General features: G+C 39.3%; 1 protein-coding gene across 3 annotated transcripts in view; it reads right to left on the bottom strand.

Moving 5' to 3' along the window:
• The window catches only part of MYOM1 (myomesin 1), a 155,590-nt gene that overhangs the window by 131,726 nt on the left and 11,290 nt on the right, over positions 1-12,574 (bottom strand). The window contains exons 3-4 of one of the 3 annotated variants that reach the window (XM_043558399.1): positions 8,822-8,950; positions 3,724-4,049 (exon numbers count right to left, since the gene is read on the bottom strand). In XM_043558399.1, coding sequence (XP_043414334.1) covers positions 3,724-4,022 — 299 coding nt within the window. In that variant the 5' untranslated portion in view covers positions 4,023-4,049; positions 8,822-8,950. Of the gene's footprint in view, positions 1-3,723; positions 4,050-8,821; positions 9,186-12,574 lie in introns of those variants that run through there. The other 2 variants (XM_043558401.1, XM_043558400.1) reach the window with 2 other exon arrangements.

Raw genomic sequence — 12,574 nt, 5'->3', positions numbered from 1 at the left:
GCCAAGCCCTGAGCACATATCAGTCTCCATAGTTTCCATTTTACCACTGGACATCTAATAACAAAGCAGAGGGTAAAAATAGATCAAGCCTAGTGTTTACATACATTCCACAGAATTGCATTTATAACGCTAAGGATTTTAATCAACACTTGTCACAATCCAAAGAGAGATATTTCATTTAGCGGGGAAAAGTTGCTCCTCCATTTTGAGAGAACGAAAATACAACCTAAAGGAATTACGAAGATTCTGAAATGTTCAAAGAATATTATCTGCACCTGTTAGCTCTAGGTCTAAAAAAAGAAAAACTAAAATAACCCCAGGATTAGGTTGGCTTTCTTTTCCTTTACATTGCATTACATAAAGGGAAAAAATTGGTGTTTTCTTCCCTCTCTTGTTTCTGGGTCAACATTTCTAGGTTAGTATATTTCTACCAAGAGTCTGAGTTCTTCAACATTAAAGCCATTAATGAATACCTACCTACCTTCCTGCCTACATAAAATACAGACATAGTAGGAAAGAACACGATGTGAAGTTGAGTATAGGAAAATAATTACAGTTCCATTTCCTATAGAAAGCTTATTATGTGAGGCTTTTAAAGCTGAAATGGCTACGTGTTCCAAAGATAACACAGAGCAATTTTTTTCTGAATAAAATATAAAAATGCTCAAAGTTCAATTACTAATGTTTAATATAATATATCCAATTATAAATAAATATGAATAGGGGTGCCTGGGTGGCTCGGTCAGTTGAACGTCCGACTTCAGCTCATGTCATGATCTCACGGTTTGTGAGTTCGAGCCCTGCATCGGGCTCTGTGCTGACAGCTCTGAGCCTGGAGCCTGTTTTGGATTCTGTGTCTTCCTCTCTCTCTGCCCCTCCCCTACTCGTGCTCTGTCTTTCTCTGCCTCTCAAAAATAAAGAAAAGTAATAAAAAAATGTTTTTAATAAATATGAATATTACACATATGGTTAAAAGAAGAATTTGTTTAAAATTTTAACATAAAATTTAGCAATAGAGTTGAAGAAGTGAAGATCTCTTTAAAATACAAATTCATAGGGCACCTGGGTGGCTCAGTCAGTTAACCGTCCGACTTCAGCTCAGGTCATGATCTTGCGGTTCATGAGTTCCAGTCCCACGTCAGGCTCTGTGCTGTCAGCTCAGAGCCTGAAGCCTGCTTTGGATTCTGTGACTCCCTCTCTCTCTGCCCCTCCCCTGCTCATGTTCTCTCAAAAATAAATAAACTTCAAAAAAATTTTAATACAAATGCAGAAAACTCTATAGATTCTATAGCCTTGGGGAAAGGAAATAAATACACAAGCAGTGACATTAACAACTATACAATAATGAAAATACCCATCTTCTACCTCTTCTATAGACTCAGCACAGTCTTGGAAAATGGATATTTAAAATGTAATCCTCCTCTATTACAAGACAGCTGCTTTCCTAAATGAGGTTCTTAATGTTCTATGGAACATTCTTCAGAACAAAATGATGCTGCCACATACACATGGTGTTAATTCCCCCTAACTTTCCTTTGGAAGGCAGTTCATCTGAAGCAAGTGCTAAAAGAAATGAATTCACCTTAGCGACAATATTTCCATATTTACAGCCAACACAAAGTCCTTCTGAATATCCCATGAAAGTGAGATGGCAAGATGATCCTGTTCCATTTTAAATGGAATTTTATAACGTTGCCATCATACATCCTAGGTAAGCCCCAGCAGACTCTGGCTCTGTTACTGAACAGAGCAGAAACTCCCAGGAGGTCCCTGCTCGTGCCCAAGGAACAACAGCTGTAGATCAGGTGCTGCTTAAACCCACTGGGGATTCCTTCAGGAATTTCTTCCTTCAGAAATCATCCTCACTTTGATTCATACAAACCACTGTGTTATTTCCTTAATAATACCTTTAAATCCCAGAAATAAACACTTTTCTAGTTGTCCTAACAGATATTTTGTGGACTTAAATTTTGTAAAACTTAAAATTATATTATTATGTTTACAACAAAAGAATGCAACTATGCCAGATGCTTTGGAGGGGATTCAAGGCAGCAAGTGGTTATTTACCACATAGTCCAAAAATGTCTATGTTTTCAAGTTCAGCAATTTCTTCTGTGGACTATAGATTTTTTTTAATATTTTTTAACATTTATTTATTTTTGAGACACTGAGAGAGACAGAGTGTGAGTGGGGGAGGGTCAGAGAGAAGGTGACACAGAATCCGAAGCAGGCTCCAGGCTCCAGGCTCCGAGCTGTCAGCACACAGCCCTACATGGGGCTCAAACCCACAAACCACAAGATCATGACCTGAGCTGAAGTTGGACACTTAACTGACTGGGCCACCCAAGTGCCCCAGGATTTTTAATAAAATCACATAAATCTTGCAAGTGTTTTTTTGATTCCCATGAAACATTTCATTCTGGATATCAAGAAAATAAAAACTGGCTTGGGCTGAGAAAGTAAGCATCTGGCCAGCATTCATCAGGCTGGAATAAAAGACACAGAAGCCAATTGCAAAGTTCACAGGAAACATTTCTCCAAGGGATACTGCTGCTGTAAAAGGTTGTGGTAACCTCCTTCTTTGTGTGACTACAGATCACTGAGAAACTTTCTTCTCTAATATCAAAGATTATCAGTAAATTTGCCATTTGAAATTTTATCAGTGAGAATGAGACAATGTACTCTTACCTGGATGACCCCAGTCACTGTTGACACAAAGAAGCAGCCTCAGTTCCCAACCCTGGGGCTGAGCTCCCACATTAAGGGTTTCTGGATACAACAGTCCTCATTTATCTCAACTTCACTGTTTCCAGTAGAAACAGGACCCTGGGTTCACTTTGCAAACCAAACCTGCATGTAAACTCCACTCTTCCTAGAATGCTATAGTAACTCTCTTTCCTCTGTGGCGTGGTCTTCCTCATTGCAATGGGTTGATCAATCTACTTTGATCAGAATACAGATTTATTCCTGGTATTCTTAAGCTGACTGAGATAAGGGCCTAGTTTTATAAAATGTTCTAGCTGGGGTGCCTCTGTGGCTCAGTCGGTTGAGCGTCCGACTTCAGCTCAGCTCATGATCTCACACTCGATGAGTTCGAGACCTGCATCGGGCCCTGTGCTGACAGCTCAAAGCCTGGAGCCTGCTTCAGATTCTGTGTCTCCCTCTCTCTCTGCCCCTCCTTTGATCATGCTCTGTCTCTCTCAGTCTCAAAAATAAATAAAAACATAAAGTGTTCTAGCTAAAGAAAATATCTGCTGCCTGAACAATAGCTCAGAATTGGTTCTCAGATATTGAAAAAGTAGAACACATCTCTGCTGTAGTTTGGGCGCCTGTGACCTGTGAATTTTTAATTCTATACTGGCTTCTCATCTAAGTAGAAACATTCTGAGGGCCAGGAAACCTGCTGTGAGTGTTGAAATGATATTTTCTGGCTCTGCTGCTGCTGAATGTTGAAATCAATCTGTGGCAAAACTTCTCTGCTTCTAGCAATATCACAGTTGGCAATGCAAGCAAGGCACGCCAGTGTGATTATAAAGTGTGAAATTCAAAGAGATGTAAAGGGAAACAGGTAGACAGAAGTCCCAGGTCTCCCAAACACATGGCCTCACTCCACACCTGGTTTAAATGTAGGGCTGCCAGATTAAAAAGAAAGGGAAATGATGTAGGAGGGTTATTCAGAGAACGTGCCTTTGCCCTAAGGTTGGAAGGCTGCTTTTGACATACCCGTGGGAGTAGCCATAATCATAGGCTGAGGCTGTCTTCCGACTGGCTGCAGATGCATGGGTGGACGCAGTGGCCCGAGAGGCCTGCTGCTGGTACGAGGCAGCGGACGCCTGGCTGAAGGCCTCAGATTCCTGGCGGTGCGCGGCAGAGGACCGGCTGCTGTAGGCCGTGGAGCCGTGGGTGTAGATGGCAGAACTTTTCTTCTCCTGCTGGTAGTGGCTCATGGTGGTGCGAAGGTCCTTGTTGCGGTAGCTGCTGTCATAGTGCTGGTGGAGCTTCTGATAAAATGGCAAAGACATCGTGTGCCCCGGAGGGAACCAGGTAACCTACAAGAAAGTAGCAAGTTTTGAGTGAATTATTAAGTAACAAGTGGGCACCTGGGTGGCTCAGTCAGTTAAGTGTTCAATTCTTCTTTTTTCTTTTTTAATGTTTATTTATTTATTTTTGAGAGAGAGAGAGAGAGAGAGAGAGAGAGAGAGAGAGAGAGAGTGGGGTAGGGGCAGAGAGACAGGGAGAGAATCCCAAGCAAGCTCTGCACTGTTAGCACAGAACCCAATGTGGGGCTTGACCTCACAAATTCTGAGATCACCACCTGAGCCAAAACCAAGAGTCGGATGCTCAATTGACTGAGCCACCCAGGCACCCCTAAGTTTCCGATTCTTGATTTCGGTTCAGGTCATGATCTCACGGTTTCGTGAGTTCGAGCCCCATGTCAGGCTCTGTGCTGACTGTGCAGGGCCTGCTTGGGATTCTCTGTCTCCCTCTCTCTCTCTGCCCCTCCCCTACTTGCTCTCTCTCTCCCTCTCTCTCTCTCGACATAAAAAAAAAAAAAAAAAGAAAAAGAAAAACAAAAGAAAGAAACAAGTCATCTAAACCAATATGCAAAAGTTAATACTCTTATCTTTTCCAAAGAGCAAATGGAAAATGATGTGAAGGTCAGCTTAACCGGTTACTCAGCAAACTTTCTACTTCATGGCCCACTTAAGCCCCCTCCTGCCATTAGGTCTTCTAATAGTGCAGGTTTCTTTTTGTTTGTTTGTTTTAATATCTAGGAGGTCTTTACAAAATTTCCCTGCTCTGGCTATTTGCTTTTTCCTCAGGCCTTTCATAATATGTATTTCTAATTTTCTGGCATTTCATTCTGATGGGGGCTTCTACTGGGAGAATATGTAATGAGGAGAGCCTGTGTATAGTCAAAGTGGTTTTCATTCAACAAATAATTACTGAGCACTTACTATGAGCCTGGTTCTGTTCCAGCACAAGAAATACACAGATGAACAAAACAAACAAAATCCCTGCTCTGATAACTTTATATAGGACCTTATATTCTATAGCAGGAGATAGCCAATAGAGAAAATAACTAAAATGTAGGGTAAACAGAATGTGTTAAATGCTACAGTCAAAAACAAAGGGGGAAAAAAACAAAGAGTTGGGATGCAATTTTAGACAGCCTCATTAGGGATAGCTTCTGAGCATGAGAGTGACATCTGAGCATGAGAATATCAGAGGAAGAGTGTTTTAGATGGAAGACCATTGCAAAGACACGAGGGTTTGAGCGTGCCTGTTGTACTCCAGGAGTAGCAAATGGCAGTGAAGCTGCAAGGAGTGAGCAGGGTGCAAAGAGAGGTATAGGAGAGGATATGTTGGGCGTAGGGTGGGAGGGTAGACAGTGTAGGGCCCGAGAAGTGACTGCAAAGACTTTGTCTTTTACTCTGAAAGGGCAGAAAAACCATCAAAAGGTTACAAGCTGAGACTCATTGTGGCTGATATATAAATGATAGACTACTGAGAGACAAGAAGGAAAGCCAGGAGACCAATCAGAAGGCTGTTATGGGGGTGTCTGCCTGGCTCAGTTGGTGGACTCTTCATCTTGGGGTTGTGGGTTCAAGCCCCACACTGGGTGGAGAGATTACTTAAAAATAAAACTTTTAAAAAAATAAAAACAAATTTTAAAAAAAGAAGGCTGTTATGAGCTACGTTGTATTCCCCCAGATTCATATGTTGAAGTCCCAACCACCAGTACTTCAGAATGTGACTACATTTGGAGATAGGGTCGTTACAGAGGAAATGAGGTTAAAATGAGATCATTGGGATGGGCCCTCAGTCAATATGACTGGTGTCTCTGTAAGAAGAGAAAGTTAGGACACAGACATGTACATATACAGAGGAAGACTCTGTGAAGAGGGACAAGAAGATCATCTATAAAGGGGGCCTCAAAACACAACAACTCTGCCCATACCTTGATCTCAGATTTGTAGCCTCCAGAATTGTGACAAGATACATTTCTGTTGTTTAAGCCACCCAGTCTATGGTACCTTGTTAGGGCAGCCCTAGCAAATGAATACAAAGGCCACTGCAATAGTCCAGGCTAGACATGAAGATGGTGGCAGTGGAAGTGTGAAAAGTGATCAGACTCTGCACGTGTCTTGAAGGTGGAACCAACAGCATTTGCTGAAAGTTCTGAATTAGGGTGTGAAACAAAGAGGAGTGAGAGACGATGCTGAGGTTTTTGCCTGAGTGACTGGAAGAATGAAGTTGTTGACTGAGATGGGCAGGAGTGTCATAAAGCACAGTTAGGGATGGAAGTACAGGAGATGGGTTTGAGATATACTACAATGGAGATACCTGCTAGATATCCAAGTGGAGATGTTAAGGTGGACACATGACTTTGGGCCACGGGGTAAAGGTCCAGGATGGACACCTACCTTTGGGAATCAGCAACATATGGATGGTATGCAAAGCCAAAAAAATAGATCAGAATGATTATAAATGGAAAAAGAAGTTCTAGGACTGAACCTTGGAGTTTGCTTATATGATTGACCCTTGAACAATGGCAGGGGTTAGAAGTGGCAACCTCCGCCTGCACCCAGACAGTGGAAAATCCACATATAAACTTTGACCCCCCCAAACTTAACTACTAATAGCCAACTGTTGACTAGAAGCCTTACTGATAATATACACAGTAGATAAACACATATTTTGCACATTATATGTATTATTACAATAAAGCCAGATAAAAGAAAATATTAAGGAATCAAAAAGAAAATAGATTTACAGTGCTGTACTATATTTATCAAAAAAATGTTGTGTATAAGAGGGGCCATGCAGTTCAAACCCATGTTATTTAAGGGTCAACTGTATTATCCTGTAATGAGCTCTCTCAAATCCCATGAACACTTGAAAAAGGTATAGTGTCAAACCAGACAATTTGCTCCATTAAGAATATGAAGGCTTCTAGTCTTCTTACATAAAGAAGTAAGAAAGTCAGCCATCAGTGTAGAAGGTTGCACTGTGAACTTCAGCTAACAGTTCAACTGACAAAGATAAGTCTGTGTAGCAGAGAAAGGGGAGGCTTCACATTGTATGAGTTTTCTTGAATGCTGTGTCCACTGACAGGAGTTGTATCAGTCACACTGACAATGTTGGAGGAAATAATAGTTTTATAGGAGTCCCTCCACCCATTTTTAATACTTTTGTGCATGTTCTGAAATGTGATTTGTAAATTTTACAAGTAAAAGTCATTGTGAGGTAATCAGTTTTTTCCAAATCTCTTTTTTGATTATTTTAAATGAGGAATGAATTCTTCTAAAGTTGCCATATTTTTTGTCAGGGTTAAATCAACTTTTTATTTAGACTCTTTTGTAAGTCAGCATGCATTCCCTAGGGAAGAAAATCCAGCAAACTCCACTCCAGAAATATTTATCTTGGGGCTCATGGAAGATATCAGTCTACATGGCATTTCCCAAGAGGAAAAAAATAGCTACTAGCAAGCAACTTTGCTTCGACCCTTAAATAGATTGCTATCTTCTGTTCTAAAATATACAGAATAATTACCATATGTAATGAATAACTATTAGATAAATTTTGATTTAAAAAGAATTAGAATATATTAATACAGAAATATGTTAGGCAGTTATAAAGATAATAGATAAGTTTCTTTAATGATGCATACTACATTGCACATGGCAAAGGTTGTTTAAAAGATGTCCAAACAAATGAATGACCTTCCTATGTATTAAGTTATAAGACAAGTTCATATAAGCTCACGTGACTTGAAATGCTTACATTTTCACAAAGTAAAATCTTTAAATATTTTGCCCCAGTTCTATTTTGTACTTCTTTATTTCTATTTTGCCCCAATTCTATTTTCTACTCTCTTTATTTCTATTTTGCCCTCAGTAGATTTATTTTTAATAGTACTTAACATTGCAGGCACATCCATAATGTATTACAAGTAAACAGGGTCTGGCTTGTAGTCGTCAGAGCTGGTTGCCTCTGCTCTGACCTCTGGAACGAAGGTACAACTACCTTCACTTCAAGTAAGTGAGGATTATCCCCAACACATGACAGTTAGAGTATGCGGGGAGGCAAGATGGTTAAGACTGGCATTTTCTTTCTGAATATAATTTGGGAATTTGGGGAGAAATACTGATTACAAAATTATAATCCTGAGATGATACTTTTGTGCAAGCGTTAGAGGCCCAAAGCTGATTAGAATCATTCACAGAAAGTGTGAACTTTAGGATCATCGTGTGGGGATCTGTGTTGCTACTGAACTATGACTTAACCATTTTTGGGTCAGAAATATCATAATGCACTCTTACATTTGTCCACATGGCATTGACATAACAAAATCACTGAATTCGAAACTAGGGACTTCTGAGTGAATTTACCTCCTCTTGGTCTAATTTGTAATCAGGGAATATTGTAGGCATGTGGAAAACAGAAAACATATTACTTGCTGTCATCTCATCCATTCCAGATTCCAACCAAACCACAGAACTATAACTTGGAAAGAGTACTTGGACTCACACTTACAGTTCCACCTGAGACAGATCTTATCTCCTTATAGTTCCAGGAACAGTAGCTTAACTTAAAAAGAACAGCGTGATGTGAGAGAATAGCTGTGCCAGCAGAAACTGGCACCCTGCTGCTTTTGTCTTCCCGCCCAGGGGCTCCACTTTCCTATTTCTCTGCTATTCTGACAGCTCTTTGAGCAAACCACTGAACTCACAAGATAGAAAGAAACCACATGCATGCAATGCTGTTAAGCACCTAAAATATCAAGTGCATTCTTCTGCCTCAGTATCACACTTACCAGTTTGCAAAGGAGCGATGGTGGTGCACAAATGCTCCGAGGTGGCTGTGGAGCTGGACAAGAGAATGAAAAGCCCACGGAGGATGAATCCCAAAGAAAACGTGAAGAGGCAGGCCTAAAGACAGGACCCTGGGGACCAGTTCAAAAATAATGCATGTGGTCAGGCTGTAGAATGTCAGAGCCACACAGCCAGCCTTTTATGGCCAAGAAGGCAGACAAATATAGCAGCAAGTGGATGGGGTGGGTAGTCCTAACCAAGAGGAGGAGAGAGGCACTGGCAGGTAGCTGCCTCAGTCACGTACTTACATTAATGCCAGTCAATGGGTCTGTCCTGATTTCACCAAATGCAGGATTTTTATGAGGCTGGAAGAGCTATTTTCAATATGTCTTTTATGGCTGGATATTTAAAAGTGTAATGGAAAAAGGAGTTTGTGTTGTGAACTAAAAATAGGTGTGGTAATCTGATTCCCAAAATGGACTTCATGGAATTTTAATGCCAAGATATGGTTCTGGGTGTGCTGTTCGTAACACATGTACAGTACATTTAAAAGGCACAAGGTTTAAAAAGAACTTGAGGCTAACTAAAGGCAAAACACGTAAAAAATGGGTCCCATGTGGTGGCAACTTTGGCCTGACAATACACAGTCACTGTTTCTCTCATGCTTCAAAGTCACAGCTTCAGGCTTGAGTATTTGAATCCCTTTTTTCACTAATTAAAGCCTTTGAGAAGCAACACGTTTTTCTCTTTGCCAAAGTCACAGTAGGGTCAGTTTATCTAACCAGAGATTCTTTCTTTGTTTTTCAGACTATGTAGCAAATTAACAGGTGGTAGAACCTGGTGGTTAGAGTCTACATTTTGGATTCAGACTAGAGCTAGATTCCTGACCATCGATTCAACCTCAAGCAATTTATTTCTCCTTCCTAAGCTTCATTTTCCTTCTCTACAAAATATATCCAAATTATGAGAATGCCGTAGAGATTCAATGAGATAATGCATTTAACCCAGTGATTACCACGTAACAGTAAACATCAACTATTATTACTGATAGAAAAATTTGAGAGCTCATTGTTCATATTATATGTACTGAACTGGTTAAGCTCCAACATGATATTACAGTGATATCACCTCAAGTGGATACAGATCACTTGTAACTATAAAATATTAAACAGACCTAATATTGTAGTCTATAATTACTTTCTTGATGATAACTACAGTTAACACTGAGACCCTGTGATAGGCACTTTATATACAGGACCTCATTTAATTCTCATAATTTCCTGCAAGCGAGGTATAATCAGCTTTACTATATAGCCAAGGAAATCAAGGTTTTGAAGGCAAAGTCATTTACCAAAGATCACCCAGCTAGTAAATGACAAATGCAATTAATTTAATCCATATTTGGACTCCAAATCCCAGCACTTCTTGCCATGCATCGATGTATCCTCTAGTGACACTTCGTTTACAAGAAACTAGGTATTCTGTGAGTCTCTCTTACATTATGCTCTGCTTCTGAGCTATCCAAAGTATGTAAAAGAATGCATTCCATTTAGTCCTGATGCTGTTTCCTGGTAAAATTTAACTTGGCATTTCTTCGTCAACATATACCTCCTGTCAGTGTGCATTTGAGCTATTTGGAATCCATATGAGAGTTTTCCAAGTTTCATGTTCCCCAAGCATCCATTTGTTCTCTAAACACCCAATATAGAATGGTAGTGGTTCTGATTTTTATCCACCAGGCATCAGAATGGTTCCCAGTGGGCTGTTTCTGTAGACAACATGTTTCAAATCTTCTCAAAACAGGAGAGAGAAAAATAAACAAAAATAAAATATATAAATCATAATACTAGGTGATATTTAATGACCATTTGCTATATGTCAGGCATTAATGCTAACTGCTTTACAGTATCTTATTTGAACACTGCATATACATAAAAACATTTCATGAAGTTGAGATTTAGAGAGGTTAATATTCTTTTTTTTTTAATGTTTTTAATGTTTATTTTTTGAGAGAGAGAGAGAGAGAGAGAGAGAGAGACAGAGACAGAGCACAAGTGGGGGAGGGGCAGACAGAGAGGGAGACACAGAATTCGAAGCAAGCTTGGGGCTCTGAGCTGTCAGCACAGAGCTTGACACGGGGCTTGAACCCACAGACTGTGAGACCCTGACCTGAGCCAAAGTCAGACGCTCAACGGACTAAGCCACCCAGGCACCCCACCAAGAGGCTAATATTCTTAATATCACATAACTAGAATGTGACAGAGGATTTAAACTCAGTTCTGTTCTATACAGAGAGTAGTCTCCAAATTTCATACTATACTGCCTTTCAACAATTTGTGTGTGTGTGTGTGTGTGTGTGTGTGTGTGTGTGTGTGGAGAGAGCCATATGCCAATAATGTCCATCAGAAGGAAGACCTGTTACTAAAGAATTTGTTATATTTCCTGTGCAACAAGTATTTATTAGATCAAGATATACTGGCTACAAAATCAATACCTTAAAATATTTACAGAATTTTGATCCCAGTTAAAAATACAAAATTAGAGAAGTCCACACACACTTGTGGAAAACTAAAATATTATCATTTATACACTGACACTCAAGATCCCAGTGAAAGCCAAATAGTTTATTTCAAACAAATATATAGGATTTGACAAAACAGCATGAGCTAGAATCAACTTAGTTTACCAAGTGATCTTTCTGCTATAGCATCATCTGGATTCACCCTTTCCTGACAACATATTTATTTAAAATACAGCTATCCAGGAGCGCCTGGATGGCTCAGTCAGTTAAGCATCTGACTCTTGATTACAGCGCAGATCATGATCTCACAGTTGGTGAGCTCGAGCCCTGCATCAAGCTCTGCACTGACAGTGTGGACTGCTTGGAATTCTCTACCCCCCCCCCCCCAATCTCTCTCAAAACAAACATGAAAAAATAACATATAGCTATCCAAATTACATACATACTACATAATTAAACTAAAATTAAAGAAAAATTTAGCTGGTCTCATAAAACTCAATTATTGTGATTCAATCATGATTCCCTTATAGATGAAAAATCATCTTGTCAATTACTCTGATATAATCATAAAGCCCTTATAGATGTGTAATTATTCTGAAAACTTAATGGAATGCTAACCAAGTATTAATTTAAATTTCCTAGGAAACCATCTAATGGAAATGGCTTTTTAAAAAGCATTGAACTATAAAAGTTTGAAAATTTAAAAAAATACTTGCTTCTAGAATTGTGGGGTTTTTAAAAGCAATTTTAAAGTAGATATATTCTCTCTTCAAACTGACTTTTAAGAATATTAATATTTTGGGGGCACCTGGCTAGCTCAGTTGGAGAGCATGATCTGGGGGCTGTAAGTTTGAGCCCCATGCTGGGTATAGAGATTACTAAAAGAAATAAATAAATAGTATCAATCTTTTTAATATTGACATTTATTATATAGTATAATTATATAATTTTATGTATATTATTATATATTAATTACATTAATATTTATTAAAAATTAAGGGTGAAATGATGAGTTTAACTAATAGTAGTATATCCTAAAAGCAAAAATAAATAGGGGAGCCTGACCAACAAAACTAAAAGGCAACCAACGGAATGGGAAAAGATATTCGCAAATGACATATCGGACAAAGGGCTAGTATCCAAAATCTATAAAGAACTCACCAAACTCCACACCCAAAAAACAAATAACCCAGTGAAGAAATGGGCAGAAAACATGAATAGACACTTCTCTAAA

Source organism: Prionailurus bengalensis, chromosome D3 (genome assembly GCF_016509475.1).
Source record: "Prionailurus bengalensis isolate Pbe53 chromosome D3, Fcat_Pben_1.1_paternal_pri, whole genome shotgun sequence".
Classification (NCBI taxonomy): Eukaryota; Metazoa; Chordata; class Mammalia; order Carnivora; family Felidae; genus Prionailurus; species Prionailurus bengalensis.
Note: the sequence above shows the minus strand (reverse complement) of the source record. Positions and strands in the feature narration are given on the sequence as shown.